Source organism: Desmodus rotundus, chromosome 2 (assembly GCF_022682495.2).
Source record: "Desmodus rotundus isolate HL8 chromosome 2, HLdesRot8A.1, whole genome shotgun sequence".
NCBI lineage: Eukaryota > Metazoa > Chordata > Mammalia > Chiroptera > Phyllostomidae > Desmodus > Desmodus rotundus.
This window is the reverse complement of record NC_071388.1, coordinates 1,162,593-1,179,145: the sequence shown is the minus strand read 5'-3', so window position 1 is coordinate 1,179,145 and position 16,553 is coordinate 1,162,593. Positions and strand designations below refer to the sequence as shown.

The 16,553-nt window shown below is 54.0% G+C and overlaps 1 protein-coding gene across 1 annotated transcript; it reads left to right on the top strand.

Moving 5' to 3' along the window:
* The first annotated feature begins 15,105 nt into the window (after window positions 1–15,105).
* On the top strand, window positions 15,106–15,711 carry LOC112308646 (keratin-associated protein 21-1-like). The gene has a single exon (XM_024564962.3). It carries the CDS (start codon window positions 15,139–15,141, stop codon window positions 15,448–15,450), a length of 312 nt encoding a protein of 103 aa, XP_024420730.2. The 5' UTR covers window positions 15,106–15,138; the 3' UTR covers window positions 15,451–15,711.
* The last annotated feature ends 842 nt before the right edge of the window (window positions 15,712–16,553 follow it).

Genomic DNA, 16,553 nt, shown 5'->3' with positions numbered 1-16,553 from the left:
TGACAACTCACTGAGCAGCAGCTTCGGGTCGCCCCCCTCCTGCCACCTGCCGCACCGGGGACTTCCTCCGGGCCCTGTGTCCTCACGCACTGCCATCCACCAGGCCGGCGTGGGCCTCCGTTTCCAAATGCTCTCTCTTTCTCTTTTCGTGTGCGGAGCAGTTGAGTTCTCCCGGTGGCCACCATCCAGGTTATGCTTCTGGGGCCTCCTTCTCTCTACTGAAAATGAAGTCATCAGCAAAATACGGTCTCTGACCGAAGGAGACGTCCGTTTCCTGGAGGCAAATTCCCCCCGCGCCCCCCTCTCCTGAAGGCCTGGGCGGGGACAGCACAGTGTACGCCGTGGTCACCTTGGGGCTGTGGCATTCAGGAGGGGCACGGGGGTGTTTATTTTTGCTCAGTAAGGTCTATGACAGAATTATGTAAATTGAATAGGTATTGGTGTGCATCAGAAATTCTATGGAAAGCAATGAGGAGAGTAGAAGGAAAATAATATATTTATTGTGGGATTTGTGATACCTGATTCATGGGAACCTCTGGCTTCTAGATGCATGTGGAAGGAAACATCGACTACCATTGAAATCTCCCATTACAAGAAACAGTGATTTTAGTTCATTAAAACCGGACATTTCTATGCCTAAACTTATTTGGCATATCATGATTAAAATTCCAAGATCTAGCATGAAAATTCTGATTTCGAAGTTTTAATCTTATCTCTGTCATTTGTTTGATCTGTGATCTTACAAATATACTTTCTTCTCTCAATTGTATTTTAAAGAATACACTGTAGGGAATCTCAGGGCCTGTCTCCTAAGAGTGTTGTGAGAACGGAACACAGCTCCGAGAGCCGGGTTGTAGCGTTCTGAGATCGATCAGCTGCGTATCATCCAAAGCATCCAATGATAATAGAGTTCCAAGGGAGCATTACAACTCTTCACAGCCTGGCAGATAGAAATGTCCCCCCACAGGATATTACGGGACGATAAATGTTGCCCGTCTCTTAGTTCCTGAACCTCAGAGCACATATAACACCAGGTTGTGTTCATCACATTCTGATAATGAATTATCATCGAAAGCACTTCAGGCAAAGTGTAATAAGGCCACTGAAAAGAAGAGCATATATTTCCCTGGTTTCATCCTTCTCATTTCCCGCTTCATAAAATCAGACGGTAATTATTTCGAAATGTCACACTTTTAGGTTCGACACTTAGTGTGATTGTGGCGACCTTAGCGGGGCTAGTGAACACATCCGCAGGGTGGCGGGACCTGGGAAGGAATGGAAGGTGCGGAAGGGAACAAGTGAGTCTTGGCTACCAGGGGCCAAGTACTCCAGGGGCAAGAGAGGCAGCAGGACTCGTGGCCGCTGATGTGGAAGGTTGACAAGAGACTGCCAAAAAGTTACATCTGGTGACGGGAGACGACGGTCACACGTGCTTCGGCTTCGCCACTCCCCAGGGCTCTGCGTGTGTCTGAATCACCTGTTGCTGTGTGACAAGTCAGCACACACTAGCAGCTGACCACCCGAGGTGCGTGTCGTCAGCAATGGGTCAGACGCCTGGACACCACTCGACTTGGTCTATGGTCACGGTCTCACAAGGCGGACACGAGGCTGCGGGAGGCTGCGTTCTCAGCGGGGGCAACCTATCCAATTTCTCTCGGATTTGGGGCAGAACGGGTTTCCTCGGTGCTGAAGAGTTTATTTGCTTCTTCAGAGCCAGCAGCAGAGAGAGACTGAGGGAGGATGCTGCTGGGCATTGCCGATCAGATGGGGCACACCCAAGATAATCTCCCGTTTCAGCAACTGAATCCAACCGAGCAGGGGCCTTGAAGGCATGGTCCCTCCGCTTTGTCCGAAGGAGGCCTGGGAGCCATCCTGGGAGCGATAGTGCGTTCCACTGGTCAGAAGGCATTACAGGTCCCGCCCCGCCCCGCAGCCCATTCTTGCCGGCGGGGGGCGGGGGGGGGGAGTTGTAAGCACCCCCTGGTGGAGGCCCGAACCCGCAGAGAGTGACGAACCCTGTAGACCCCCTGTGTTCCTGCACATGTCTCCCTGTGAGAGAGTGTAGGCAGCTCTGGTGTGTCGGGGTCCTTACGACACAGAACAAGGTCCATGAACTGGAGCGCTGTGACATCACGACCATCTGTCTGATTCCTGAGATGGCTCCTCCCTCACCGGTGGGCAGGTGGTGTGCACGGCGTGGAGGGGTGGGGCAAAGGGCTGACGCACCACCCAGGTGGAAGGGAGAGGGCCAGAATTTCATCAGCTATGCAGAACGGCATGCCATTTAAAAGTTCTAAGTTGCTTATTTCTGGAATCTTGCATTTAATATTTTTGGACCACGGCTGAGCACAGGAAATGGACGGCTCAGGAGTGAAACAAACGGCAGGGCAGGAGAGACGACCGTCCTCGAGGGGCGGGGTTTGCTGAAAGGCACCCCAGGGGTGGGATCCGGGGGGCGGGATCTGGGGGGCCGCCCTGGGGTTCTGCTGGCCACGCTGGCCAGGTCCTCTCTTGTCTGCTTAATAAGAGCCGTTGCTTGTTAAGACAAGCGACCAAATTCATTCAGTATTGACTCTACAAAGCTTCTCGAGAGAGAGAAAGTGTGAGAAGCAAATGCAGAAACATGCTTGGCTTCCGGAAGAATGGAGGAAGCATGGCTACTTTTTATTGGGTAGAATTTGTCAAAGTTTACTGATCAGGACCGAATCACAGAGAATTGCTACCAATAGCCGAGAACTTGAGGTTCCATTTTTAGGGCCCTGGGTGTCTTTGTCCTTCGACGATAGCCATTTCTTTCCTATGAGAGTAACAAAGGGGAGTCCTGCAGAGAGCCCACCCTCTGTTTTCATTCTTCCCCAGTTTAACTGTTTTAAAAGCATAGCAGTCGAAACGATGTCTGTGCCTTCGAGAAGACACGCAGCGTGGCTGTGAGCTAGCCACGGAGATCCGCTTACAGACCATCCCTGGTAGATCCGGAAGAATGCAAAGGCAGAGAAGCACAACAGGGGCACAGAAAGGACGAATTCAGCGTCCCGTTGTCGGGAAGGTTAAGCTGACTAGACAAGAGGAAGCCCGTTTCCATGGTAGTGTTCAGACCGGCAGAGACGGGACTGGCATGTTGTCTGTGCTGGAGTGTGTTTAGGTGGCTGCGTTCTATCTGCTGTGTCCAGCCCAAGGGGCCGTGATCGTAATGAATAAATGGAAGAGTCAAGGGTCAGACTTCTTGACATGAGAAATTCCTCTAAAATTTAGTTCTGCCTGAAAAGCAGGTCTGCGATCTGCCTGGCCGTGTCGGGGGGCCACGAGCAGCCCAAGCCGCCAGGTGTGGGCTCCTGAGTCGGGTTTTATGTTGGGGACAGAGGCAGAGCTAAGGCCCCGCGTGTCTCTCCTCGCGGTGATGCCCTGGGATCCTAGAAGCCAAGAATGACATTGAAATGGAAGGGCTTGAGAACAATAATTTCTGGATAGAGAAACAGAACAGTCTCCACAATGAACAGAAAGATTACGTAGTATTAGTTTTAGAAACCTCGTCACAGTGTGGAGAGATACCTTCTAGCACTGAATGGATTGGGATTCAAACCGGGGGCAGACAGGACGTGTGTGTGCTTGTGCTTCGAGAGGAGACCACGTCCACCCTCTGTGGGCCCAGAACTCACCCACCATGGGCCCATCTCCATTTCAGGTTCTGACCTGTAAACAGTCATTCATCAAACATTGCAAAGTATGATGTTGGACGTGACTGGGGGTTAATGATCTGAGGTAAGGCTCTAGACTCCAAGGTGAAGATCGTTCCATTTTATGTCTGTCTGTCTGTCTGTCTCTATATGTACCTCTTAAATAACACTCACCCTATGCCAGGCACTCTTCTAAGTGGAATAAACGCGGTAATTTATGCAGTGTGCATGCTGGCAGGTGACGGTTGTGACGAAGGCTCGCTTGTCCCAGCCCGCCTTTCTCTGGAGGTCAGACGCAGAGTGTGGCATTTGGAGTCAGGGCCGGTCGTCTGTCACGGCACAGTGGGGGTTCGGGTCCGGCCACTGGCTCTTTGTCAAGTCCCTGTCCTGCAGTGCAGCGGCCCCTTCTCCGCGGTCCCACCTGCTGCGCTTTCAGTGACCCCGGTGCACCGCGGTCCAAAAACGTTAGACGGAAAATTCTAGAAATGAACAACTTGTGATTTAAATCGCACACCGTTCTGAGTGGTGTGATAAGATCTTGCACTCTCCTGCCCACCCCCTCCCAGGACGAGAATCACCCCTCTGTCCCCTGACCCCTCACTGCAGGTGCGGCCCACCTGGGAGCCGGCTCTCAGACCGACTGCTTCGTGTCACAGAGCGAGTGTTCGGGGGACCCTCCCTGACTTAGTCACGGCCCCGAAGTGCAGGAGCGGAGATGCTGGCAGGGCAAACACGCTGGGGAGACGCCGGAGCGGGCGTCCTTTCAGGGAAAGGGGAGCGTCCAGGAAAGCACCCAGTGTACATATGCATGTACACACACGCACACAGACAGACATACGTACACACGTGTGCTGCTATCCAGAGTTTCAGGCCCCACTGGGGGTCTTGGAACGCGGACCCCCAGATCCGTGTTGTCCCTATAAAATGAGAGTAAGGACAGTGATAGTGCTAGTCTTGTTGAGTGGGGGTCCACACTCATACACACACACTCACACACACACAATGTCGAAGCCACTCAATTTAATTAGAGGACAAAGCACCTATTTTGGTCTGTGCCAGGTCATGAGTCACAGGAGAGTTACATTTTTATTAGAATTGGGTGATGAAAAAAAAGCCAATTTTATTCCAGGCTCATTATCACCTAGAGAGACACCCCGGAGGAAAGCAAATGAGAGAGACCCATAAAGATACCGGAGCGCCCACCAACGCCAGCTAACAGGCAGACTCGGGCTGCCCACGCCGCTGACTGCGTGTGAAGGTCCGAACTTCACTCAGACTCCCAGGCCCCCCGCCCCTGCACACACACCTTCCCACTCGCTGACAAGCTCACTCCTAGACACGGGAGCTGCTCTGGGTGTGCGGTTCCTTTGTTCTTTTGGAGGATGGGAGGTGGCCCTGGCCGTGGCCATGTGGACGGGTGTGTGCTCCCAAGAACAAGTGTGGTGATGGCCCTGGCTGCGGCCCTGCAGGTGGCACTCTGGTGACGGCACGGGGACCAGGGCGTCACTCACTCAGGGACCGGGATGCTCTCACTCGGCTGTGGGAGGCTCGGGCGGAGCGTCCCTCACTGGGGAGGGAAAAGAAGGACCTCTTTCCTGAAATCGTCATGGATACCTCCCCCCCTTTCACCTCTTCTGCCTCGGCTGGGGTCTGACGTCAGCGGTAGAAAGCAGAGACAATTCCGACTGTCTTCTGACACTGAACCTTTCCCCTCCTGGTTCCCTTCAGGCTGGGGCCTTGGCCAGCATCACCTGCATCCCCACTGGGCGCATCTGTTTCCCGACGAGATGCTTCTTTGAATCGATGTCTGTGCATCGGTCTCACCTTGAACCCTCAACAGGCTGCGTCTGTTTCTACCCTTTCCAAATGTTGTTCTTCTCTGTGACTCCACCGGTCTTCTCATACGTGTCTCAAGTATAAGACGGCAAACACACACGCGTGTATGTCACACGTGCAGAAACGAGAGTTGTGTTTGTGGCGCAGGAAACGCTTGCAGGACGGGCGGGAAGAGAGGGAGCTGGCATCTGGGGGAGCACGGGGAAGCTGGGGTGGCGCCTGCCTGGCCTTTGGTGCTGTGGAGGGGACTGGAGGGACAGACTCTGCCCTGTCCGGAGGGTGAACCCCTGAATTCCCGGCACGAGGTGGGGTGTCCAAGGACAGAGCTGGGTGGGGACGACCCCGTCACGGCAGCGAGGCCTGTGAGTTGTGAAGTGACGCGGGTCATCAAGATTTGTTGAAAGCCTCGTGTGGTGGGAGGGTTCTGTTTGCTTCTGCGTCTGGAGATGACAGTGGGGGGTAGGTCACAGGACGGTAATTGTAGGGAGAATAGCTTCTGAAGGGTTCCCGACACCTCAGCTGCGGGAGTCCCACCGGCTCTTCTGCGGAACCAGGGGGTGGCAGCTGGGGACCGCAGGCGACGGGCAGCATCGCCGCAGTCAGACTCCAGGGTCCAGGCGACCCGGTCGCGCCAGCCCTGAAATGCTGCCAACTTCTCGCGGGGACCGACTGCAAGTGCAGCCCCTGCCGGCAGGGGAGATGATGCTGGTGCCACAGAGGCAGGACAGGGGAGAGAGTCAGGCCCCTTCCCCCCTCATTTGCTGTTCCCTGCATCTATAGCGAGAGTGGGGAGTGAGGTAAAGGGGGAGCGAGCTTGTCCCACTGCAAAGTCTGGTAGAGAAAGAGGGAAAATATCGTGGCCGCTGTGAATTGCCGTCATTGTTCCTCTACATAAAACCGGGTCTTCTGCACCCTCAGTAGTTAGTGTAAGAAAGACGTTACTATCCAACTCAGAGGCTAAGGAAAGAGGGCAAAAGCTTGTGTTATGGTGCATGTGGGAAATCTGTCTGTCTGTCTGTCTGTCTGTCTAATCTGCCATCCTCTGTCTGTCCGAATGAGCCCAGGTCTCAGTGAAATCACAGTCTCACGTGGGAGCAACATACGAAGGCTGGAAACAGAGTGAGGTCACCGTTTTATAGGGGTGTGTTACAGGCCGTAAAAGACAGGGTGGCTGTTTGCGGGTGTGAGAACCAGGCTCCCGTCCAACGTGGGGGTGCTCAAGGGGAGGCCTGAGGCATGGATGGGGACTGGCCGGCAGGGAAGCAGGTCTTCTGAGCATTTGGGGTCACTGCTGGAGGCCTGCGGTCACCACCAGACCTGGGGAGCAGTTCCCCGGCTCCCTACTCTCAACAGCGTCCAGCGAGTGGGCTCCGCTCTCAGCGCCTGGAGAGGGCGGCCAGGCCAGGGGCAGCCGGCGCCTGTGGGCCCGTCAGCAACGCTGAGGAGATTCAGCTGTGACCCTCGGCACCTGTGACACCGGGCTGGGGACTTAGTCACCCTGAGCCTCCCCCTCCATCTGCAAACGCCGTGTGTGGAGTGTCTCTACCCGTCTCACAGGCCGAGAGAACGGAGACAAGGCGTGCGAAGGCGCTTTACACGCACGGTGGGTGGGCAGCCTGGCGGGGGCTTCTCACTGTTTCACAGGAGTTTGGACTAGAAGACTTCTGGGGCGATGGGAGGGTGGAGAAAAATACTACGCCATGCGGGAGGACTTACGTGCGTCTCAGATGGTGGGAATTCTAGAACATACTTCACATGCCTGGCGAGAGTTCGCTGTCTCATAAATCTCTGACCGAAATCTCTTATTATGTGATGAGACTTAATCGAGCCCTCAAAACAGACAGAGTCCTAAAAGTAAGATATATTTGTTCTGTGGGCTGATCTCGACTCCTCTGGACTTTCGGAAACATCACATCGGGTTTTTACGTGCTGTGCACAGATGTTCCCAGACAACACGCGTCCTCAGCACGACACAGCCGCCCTCCCGTCGCTGAGTTTGGAACCAGGCGCCACGCAGTGTCCAGTGACGCGGGGTCAACACGGGCGTGTAGTGACGAATGAGGGTGCAGAAGGGTGCAGCCGGGGCGTAGGAGGCCGAGAGGAGAGGCATTTATCTTCTGAAGGGTTTTGCTTCTTCATCACAAACAAGTGTTTAATTAGAGCATATATACGTACACCATCGCATAGCCTCCTCTCGACTACAAAGTTACTACGGTAAATTCAAACAAAAACCAGCCTTTCGGTACAGAAAATGTGGATGTTTGAAAACTGATTGTTAGATGAGAATGGGAAGCACCGGGGGGCAAGCAGAAGGGGGTAGTTTACTGAGCAGTTTCTGCACCCAAAGCCCCGACTCGGCACGGGCACGGGAGAAGCAGCTACACGTTCAGTAAAACGCTTGGACCCGACCGCGGGAAGGAGAAACTGCTGTTCAGAGAACTTCTCTGTCCAAATGGCTTCCAGGTTACAAGCAGCACACTCGTGTGCAAACACGTGTAGACTTGCAGAGACACTGGCAGCACCCAGCCTGTGCAACACGCAGACGGGACACGCAGGGCGTGCGACTCAGGGGTGCGCGGAGTAGAGGGTGTTTCTGCCTCAGTGGGTGTGTCCGGGGGCCCAAATGGAAGTGTTAGAGACGAGGCCGTCAGGATTGGACACCTTTTGGTGGTTTTTGGATCAGAACTCCAGGAGCCCCTTGCAGGGCTGTGGGCTTCCTGGGACACCCGGAACCTGGGTGGGGGGAAGGGTGCGGTCCTGGCGTTGAGTCTATACCTCCCCGCACCCCCAACCCCTGCAGGGAGGGTGTGTGTCTTCCTTTCTGAGTGTATTCTGGTTTCCTCAGATGGAAGCTCACAAGGTCAAGTTCTTGCCGGATGGTGGTGGGATGTGAACCCGAGTGCACAAGGAAGCAACAGAGCGGGGACCTCCCCCCTTAGTTAACCCCCACGGCGCCCCACTGCACGGGACCGGCACAGGCGGGGGCACCCCGGGGCGGGGCCAGGCAGAGGCAGAAGGCGGAGAAGGCACCAAGGCAGGCTGCTCCTTCTTGCATAACAGGGCATTTCCCACGGGGTTCTAGACCCTTCTCACATGCCAGGGACGCGAGACAAGCGCCTTTCCGATCCCGCCCCACTGCCTAGAACGCCCGGCTCACAGGGGCACCGCCGGTCCTGGTGGCAGCGGGGGTGGGGGGGGGCGGGAGGGGTTGGCGCTGACCAGTGATGAGCTCGCCCTCATGTAGCGGCAGGAACGGAAAGTGGAAGTTCATTGAAAAGCATGCTTTTTCTTACGACTACTTTGCTTATCCAAGTTACTTTCGGTTTAGCAGAGAGATTTTGCCGGGAGCTGCTGAGCCGCATTGTACCCCGTGATTGCACCCGGGTCTCTTGAAAACTTCTGAAAAAGGACATTTTGAGAAATCTGAGTGAATAGAGTAAGATGTATGTACCAAGAGAGGACGAAGTAGCTTTCTGTGCTCCTCTATGTCACGGAGGTGCCGGGAGTGGAGGGTGGCTCTGCTGTGGGCACCTGGAAGTTACCCACGCCCCCCAGCTTCTGCGCTCAGTGGGCGGGGCGTGGTAGTGCCAGGGGAAGACAAAAAGGGTTTTAAATTCTAGGAGCGTTCCCGTCACTCATCATGCAAAATTCTGATGATACCAGCGTTGGGAAAACAGGGTTAGCTACTGGTCTAACTGAGGTCTTTTCTTCTCCATCCAAATGAATTTGGTTCGGCTGCCCAAGGTTTTCCAATGAGAAGTATCCCGTAGCTACACAGAGTGGGAGAGAAACGGGGGCCCGCCCTGCCTCGGCCTCCCTCCACCTGGGACGGGAGGAGGAAATCCGAGACGCAGCGCTGGCATGCAGGTCACTGTTCCAGACCCCCAAGGGGCCCTTGTTCCCATGGGCGTCCTGCTCCTTCAATTGTCAGGCGTTTCTCTGTTTCCTGGGATGGGAGTGGAGTGGACGAAGGGCAGGTGTGGAAGTTCAAGGTGGGTGGGAGGAGCCAGACAGGAAGGTACAAGGAATTGAGAACAGAGACGAGAGTCATTTCCTTCCCTGGGGGCAGAGGGCGACACTGTAAGAAACAGTAGAGAGAAGAGGGGGCAACAGTTTCCTTCAACCCCCCACAAACCTTGCTCCATAAGGGTTACACTTGATAACAGGGTGTTTTGAAATCGGGTTTTAGCTTTACGGTTGGGCACATGATTCTATTGAGACAACTCTGACAAAGCAAAAGAAAATGATGCTCTTTAAATAAAACCTGTCTCCAAAATAACGAGCTCCTTCTCAGCAAGGCAGCCTTGATTGTCAACAGCCACTGGCACGCACTTCTAGTGGTTTAAATATTTGTTGGCTAAGTCACGGGAAGAACGCCGTGCTCTGCCAGCCACCTACCTTATATAAAGGCCCCGGGCAGGCAGAAGGCGCGCGCTCCAGAAGCACCTTCCTGCCGCCCAGCCGAGTTCTCGTCCCTGGCCAACATGTGCGGCAATTACTATGGCAACCTCTACGGCTACGGCTGTGGACTTGGCCCCTACTCTGGCTGGGGTTACAGAACCGGCTACTGCTGTGGACTTGGCCCCTACTCTGGCTGGGGTTACAGAACTGGCTACTGCTGTGGACTTGGCCCCTACTCTGGCTGGGGTTACAGAACCGGCTATGGCTGTGGATTTGGCTCTGGCTCCTGGGGCTACCGGCCACTGTGCTACAGAAGATGTTACTCTTCTTGCTGCTAGAAGGTCGCCCCTCAAGCCTCCTTTGCTTCTGAAATGACGTGTCTAAAGACAACGCCGATTTAACACCCATCCCTCCAGATTTCTGTATTTAAGGAATTGCGTTTTGATGGAGGTCTTGACCTCCAACTACGAATTTCTCAGGATGGCGCCTGCGTCCCGAGGCTCTGTGGTATCATCTCACTATTTTCCGAATGTGACCCTTGACCTCCTTAATCTCGGAATCTCTGTTACGATGGTGTCGAGGATACATCAGGCAAATCACCATTTCAATAAATTATTGGTTTTTTTGGTTCTAAGAAATCTGTGTGTACTTGCTTGTGAATTCCTCCTTTTTGAAAAGTTATGGGCTCTCTTGAAACTTGGGCTAAAATATGTTACTTCAATTTTGGGTCCTTCTTTGATATAATCCAAGCGTTTTTTCTTGTACCTGTATCACAAAGACTGCCTTCTCCACCGGCTACTCATATCTCACATTGTCTGGCACTCACACACACAAGCACTAACCAACCACACGATTTCAGAACTGTGCTTGGGAATCTCACTGTGTCTGGAAAGGGTCTGGAAAGGAAGGAAAAAGCAGAACGATGCTCACCCCAGAGGCGCGATGTCCAGCAGTCCCAGGGAGAGGGGACGTGGCTGAGCACTCACAGGGAGAGTGACTTGGGAGCAGAGCCGGCCAGGACATGGAATCGGGCAGTTCTGTGAGAGGGAGGACAAGATCTAAGGCGGAGGCATTGAGGGAGAGAAGCGTGCAACCTGGAGGCTTATTGCTGGTGTAGGCACTTCTGCTGGAAAAGCTGCGATGAACGACTACCCCCAGAGGGAAGTTCTCAGGTTTTCTCCAGCTGCTCTGCCCAGTAAGGCAGGCACGAGCGAGGCACGGCTCGTCCAAAATAAAACCCACACCAGATTTTAAAGACTTAGTAGATAAAAAAGAGCGACAACTATACTGACTGATTTAAAAATACCGATTACATGTAAATGATAATGTTTTTATAAACATTTAAAAAAGATTTTATTTATTTATTTCAGACAGAGGGGAAAGGAGGGAGAAAGAGAGGGAGAGAAACATCAGTGTGTGGTTGCCTCTCACACGCCCCCCAACTGGGGACCTGACCTGGTCTGCAGCCCAGGCATGTGCCCTGACTGGGAATTGAACCGGCGACTCTTTGGTTCACAGGCCAGCACTCAGTTCACTGAGCCACACCAGCCAGGACTAAATGATAATGTTTTGCATGTATAGGTTCAATAAAACATGCGATCACATTAATTCACCCTCTGTCTTTTTACCAATGTGGCCACCGGGCCGTTTAAAATTCTCTCTGTGTTTCATGGTCTATTTCTACTGCACAGTTTGACTCTAGGAGGTCACGACCAGCAGGCCAGGAGAAGACTCGGGCTGGGAGAAAAGCAAAGATTGCTGGTCGAGCCCAGTTGCCGGAGCCCAGCGAGGGGGTCACTCTGAGCTGGAGGCCGCTGACGGCCTCGGGACGGTGCCTAGACTAAGTTTTCCCCTGAGTTGGTTCAGCGGAGGGGATAGGTTAATTCGCCGACTGTTCAGAGGCAGAAAAGATAAGACGCCTGCTTCACGTGCTCCGCTGAAGAAATTCTGTATGGATTAGAGTTTTAAGCGGAACAGTTGCATTATCAGAGGACTAAAAGTGGTGTAGACTCAGCAGTTTTGTGAGCCACATATCAAACCGCTGCAGCCTGAGCTCACTCGTCCTGCAGGTATTCACACCTGCGGGCAGGGTGGGCAAGTCAGACTCCCGCCCCCACCAGCAAGTCACTCACCAGTTACTGGAAATTCACGGCCCATCGCCCTCCCACCGTCAAGAAGAAATCCATTTCTTTGCAATAGGAAAGCTTTGCAATAGGAATGTTGCTGAGCAAGTCCTTCCTGCATGTTGGAACTGCACACAGAGAAACCCACTCCACCACGCGTTAACTGACGCAGACAGGAGTGGAGTTCCCAGGGCATCCCCTCCCCGTTGTGGGGAACAGCATCACTCGAGGACCTGCGGTACTGAGGAGCCTGCAAAACCCGGAGAAATCAGGGGAGGAACGCAGCGGCATCGCTCTGTGCCCGAACACTGTACGGCCTATGTGGACGTCCGGTTCTCCCGTACATAAAACACCGTCTTTAACAGCACACTTCCTCTGCGTGATATCATTTCCTCCAGGTCTCCAAAGTGATCACACATCCAAAAAATTGTGCAGAGGGTGCTCGAAGGCCTTGCTGCCAGAGCCCCACTACCTGCGCCCCAGGACAGGCCCCCACGTTGGTCGGTGCCTGCGCCCCAGACCGGGCCTGGTCGGTTCCTGACTGTGAGTGTGGGCACATTTTTCCCTCCTGAGCCTCAGTATATTCAAGTGTTAAATCATAAAACGATGCTACATGAGGACTGTTGGGAGTTGTAAATAAATAAAATACACAAAGTTCTATCCCTGAGACAACGCCACAGGTTTTTGTTACAATATTTACTATTAGATTGCGCAATATGAAATTGCTGACATTTAGCCGTGTTTAAACATACAAAAATGACAATTCTACATGTTACATATCGTTTATTCATATTGGCAATGTATCGGACAACTCCCCGAATTTTAATCAATACTGTCAATTTTCTCACGTCGAACACGCAGGCGCACGCCCGCGCTAGCTGCTGTGCCATCTGCACGTGTGTGCTCCATAGCTAGGGACTCTGACATGTGCTGCGACCCCAAGGGAGTCGACATGCTTGTCAGTGTGTTTGTAGGAACCAATTAGTGGTCTTCAGGGACTCCCTTATTTCCTGGTGACTTGGTCCTGCTTTTTCCTTTATCGTCAAATTGGGTTAATTGCTAGAAAAGATGCCAGTGGCCTCGGCAGCAGGTATGAGGAATCTGAGGCGCCCAGTCTCCTTGGGGGGACGTGGAACAGCGGAGGCTGGTTGCAGTGAGCAGAGCGAGTGGGCGGGAAATGTGGACTCTCAGGTGGCCTGTGGGAGAGGGAGAGGCACTGCAGATGGAAACGGGCTCCACTCCCCCAGAGAGTTCCCGAAACACAGAGCGCATCCCTGAGCTCCGGACACATGTTTCCTTCTCAGTAGCCTCTGCCCAGGGGCAGCGCCTGCATGGTGCAGGTCCTCAGAAATTCTCGTACAGTTGATGTGCTCGTTCAGTCACTGGAAACACGACCGACGGACGGAATGGCAAAGCCGCGTGGGGGAGAAGGCAGGTGACGTGAGGTGTGGAGGGTCGTGGAGTGTCAGGCATGGAGCGGACGTGGAGCATAGTTAGTGGCGAGAAGGGTACAGATAGACCGGTCGCCGTTCAGAGGCCGACCTGGAGTTTGAGGCTTCAGTTCCCACACGGAGATTGCTGACCCGCACCGCTGTTTCCCTACGATGACTAACATTGAGACGTCCGGGAAGGTACCATCACTTCCACTCGGATGCCGTAGTTTCTCGAGTTAACGCGCGGAGTGTTGGGGTTTTACTCTTGGTGGTTGGAGAACGCTATCGTTCCCCGGGTGGCACGTGGGGACAGTTATGGTGCAAGCCCGAGAGTGCCTGCGTTGTCTGCTCGGGGCTCATGCCTCCGTGACTCGGAGGGTGCTGCCCACAAGGAGAGGGAGGCCGCGGGAGGCAGGGGCTCCAAATCTTCTTGATTTCAGTTGGGTGAAGGGGATACTTCGCGTTAGAAAAACCGAAGGAAGAATAACGCGTGGTTTTACGCCCTTGTTGTCTGCGAGAGCGGGGGTTGAGTTCGATCAACTCTCACCCTGCACAGCTGGGCGACCGCGGGCAAGACTGACACCCGGGTCTGCGTTCACACCTGCAGTCCTGCAGGTGTAAGTGCGAGGGACGGTTTCTGGATTGACTTTGCTTTTGTGAGAACCAAATGAACTGGTAAACGTGAGTGGGCCTCCAAAGGTACAGAGGGAAATACAAATAATAATACTTTTTCTTGTATTACATCTAATACAATAAAATAATAATATTTTTACTGGTAGAAAAAACATATAGGCTGTCATCCAACAGTGAGGCCCAGTTCTTTAGAGGTCCAGAAAAGAGATGGCAGCACCAACCTTCAGTAGCTGACCGGTGACCGAGGGACGCAGGCCACGCAGGCAGAGCAAGCTGCCGGACACACTCAGCGCTGCAGGAGGGCTGTGCCCGGGGCACCGCGGGAGCCGGGGGATATGCACCAGGGCTCGGCTCTGGAGAGTCAGCCAGGTTTGGACAGAACCAGCGCGGACGGGGCCAGTGCGCAGACGTCCCACAGACAGAGTCACGCGGAGCAGCTCCCAGAGACTTTAGATGGAGTGGGTTCTGAGCACTGAGCAAAACCAGTGGCTTTTCCAGTGAATGGCAGCAGACGCCTGTTCTGCACCAACTCAAATCTTCTTCGCCTTGGCCACGGCCCGCCCACCTTGGCCACGGCCCGCCCACCGGGCTCCTTCCGCCAAGGCACAGGTGTGGCCTGAGGACGCCTCGCAGGACGCCCTGCTGTTAGGTCTCCCCTGTCGATGCTGGGGGGTGAGTGGCTGGAGGGACATCCCGGTGACAGGGTGCTCCCTGCACCTGCAGTGAGCAGCATCCCCATCGGGTGTTGTGAATTCCAGAGGCACACTTGTTCACTGTGTGGGCCATTCCGATCTGAGTTGTCACAGCCCTTGTGACCAGCTGGGCCGAAGCCTGGGCATGACTCCTGAACAAAATTGTCCTTAGAATGACGGGCCTTTCAAAAATGAAAATTCCGGGGGTAATTAGGCCACGGAGTCTGCACTGGGTGCTCCACCCACTTCTGCCAGTATATAAAGGCCTCAGGGTTGGGGGGACATTCAGACCTCAGACCTGCACCGGCCCCTGTCCCGACCTACAGAACCTCCCCTGCTAGACACCATGTGTTGCAACTACTACAGGAACTCTTGTGGCGGCTGTGGCTACGGCTGTGGTTACGGCTCTGGATACGGCTGTGGCTACGGCAGTGGCTATGGCTGCTGTGGCTATGGCTCTGGATATGGCTGTGGTCACGGCTCTGGATACGGCTGTGGCTACGGCAGTGGCTATGGCTGCTGTGGCTACGGCTCTGGATACGGCTGTGGTTATGGCTCTGGATACGGATGTGGTTACGGCTCTGGATACGGCTCTGGCTATGGCTGCTGTGGATACCGGCCATTTTTCTATAGAAGATGTTACTCTTCTTGCTGCTAGACTGTAACTGACATGCACCTTTTCCTCTAAACTGATCATTTCAAGGCCTTCTCTGTCCCCATATTTCTCAATGACATCAGACTGCACAGAATAGAGAGCAGACACTCAGAAAACGGGTCATCTTCTTGAAAGTCTGTGTTGTTACTGAGGGGCCCGAGTCGGTCCCTGATGTTCCTGGGGGCAGAAGACTTCATCTTGGTCATAGTTCAAGTGTAAACCCACTACCTTCTCCTTCTGCGTGACGATTTCCAAATAAACACGTTTCATTGGTCCCGACACGCTCGTGTATCTTTCGTATCAGACGCGCTGCTGGCTGACACTTTTGTCCTCTATGTCTGCGACCCCCTCAGAGAGCAGCAGACGGATGCTCCGCTCTTCCTTCCAGCCGCGTGCACTGTCAGGACTGTGCCTGGACCCAGGCAGGGCCACCTGTTCCCAGGTGGTTTTAGGGGAAGCGACAAAGTCGGGGAGAGGGTGGAAGCGGCTGCCCCTACGTGTCCTCTCCTGTCCCCCGCCTCTCCCGGGACACCCAGGGGAGAGATGCACGTGAGCTCTGTGGCCCAATGGTGACCGGGGAGGTGCTGGGTCCAGGACGGCACAGAACTGGAAATGCTCATGCTCCCAGATCACGGATGTTGGGGGGGGGCAGCCGCTAGGGGATGTTTTGGCTTTAGAAACCTCGTCTTCCTGCGGGGCTTGAAAAGACTTCAAAAATTGGATCAAAACGTAACCACCCACGGTTAAACAAATGCAGTGTTCCCAGAATCCCTGGAATCTGGAAAGAAATTGCCGTCTGGAGTAGAGAAAGGGCCACGGAGGATGGGCAGATTGATTGCTATTCTTGAGAAATAGAACCACCGCTAAAGGGGGAGTCGCTTACTGATAGAAGACAGTTCCTTCTGCGCTGCAAACAGAGGACGAAGGATGTCATCGCTGCTCTCTGCAGTGTGGGAAAGGCCAAAAACCCCGTGTTACACAGACCGGAATGTTGACAGAATCGCATGTGGGGTGTGCGGGAAATACGGAGGAGAAATGGGAGGAGAGGCGGGGACCAACAGCTAGAGAGGAGGGCCAGGAGTCTTCCTGAAAAAGAGGCGAACTTC

Excerpts from the sequence above, each read along its gene's own strand:
- LOC112308646 (XM_024564962.3), top strand. The coding sequence starts at position 15,139 with ATGTGTTGCAACTACTACAGGAACTCTTGTGGCGGCTGTGGCTACGGC.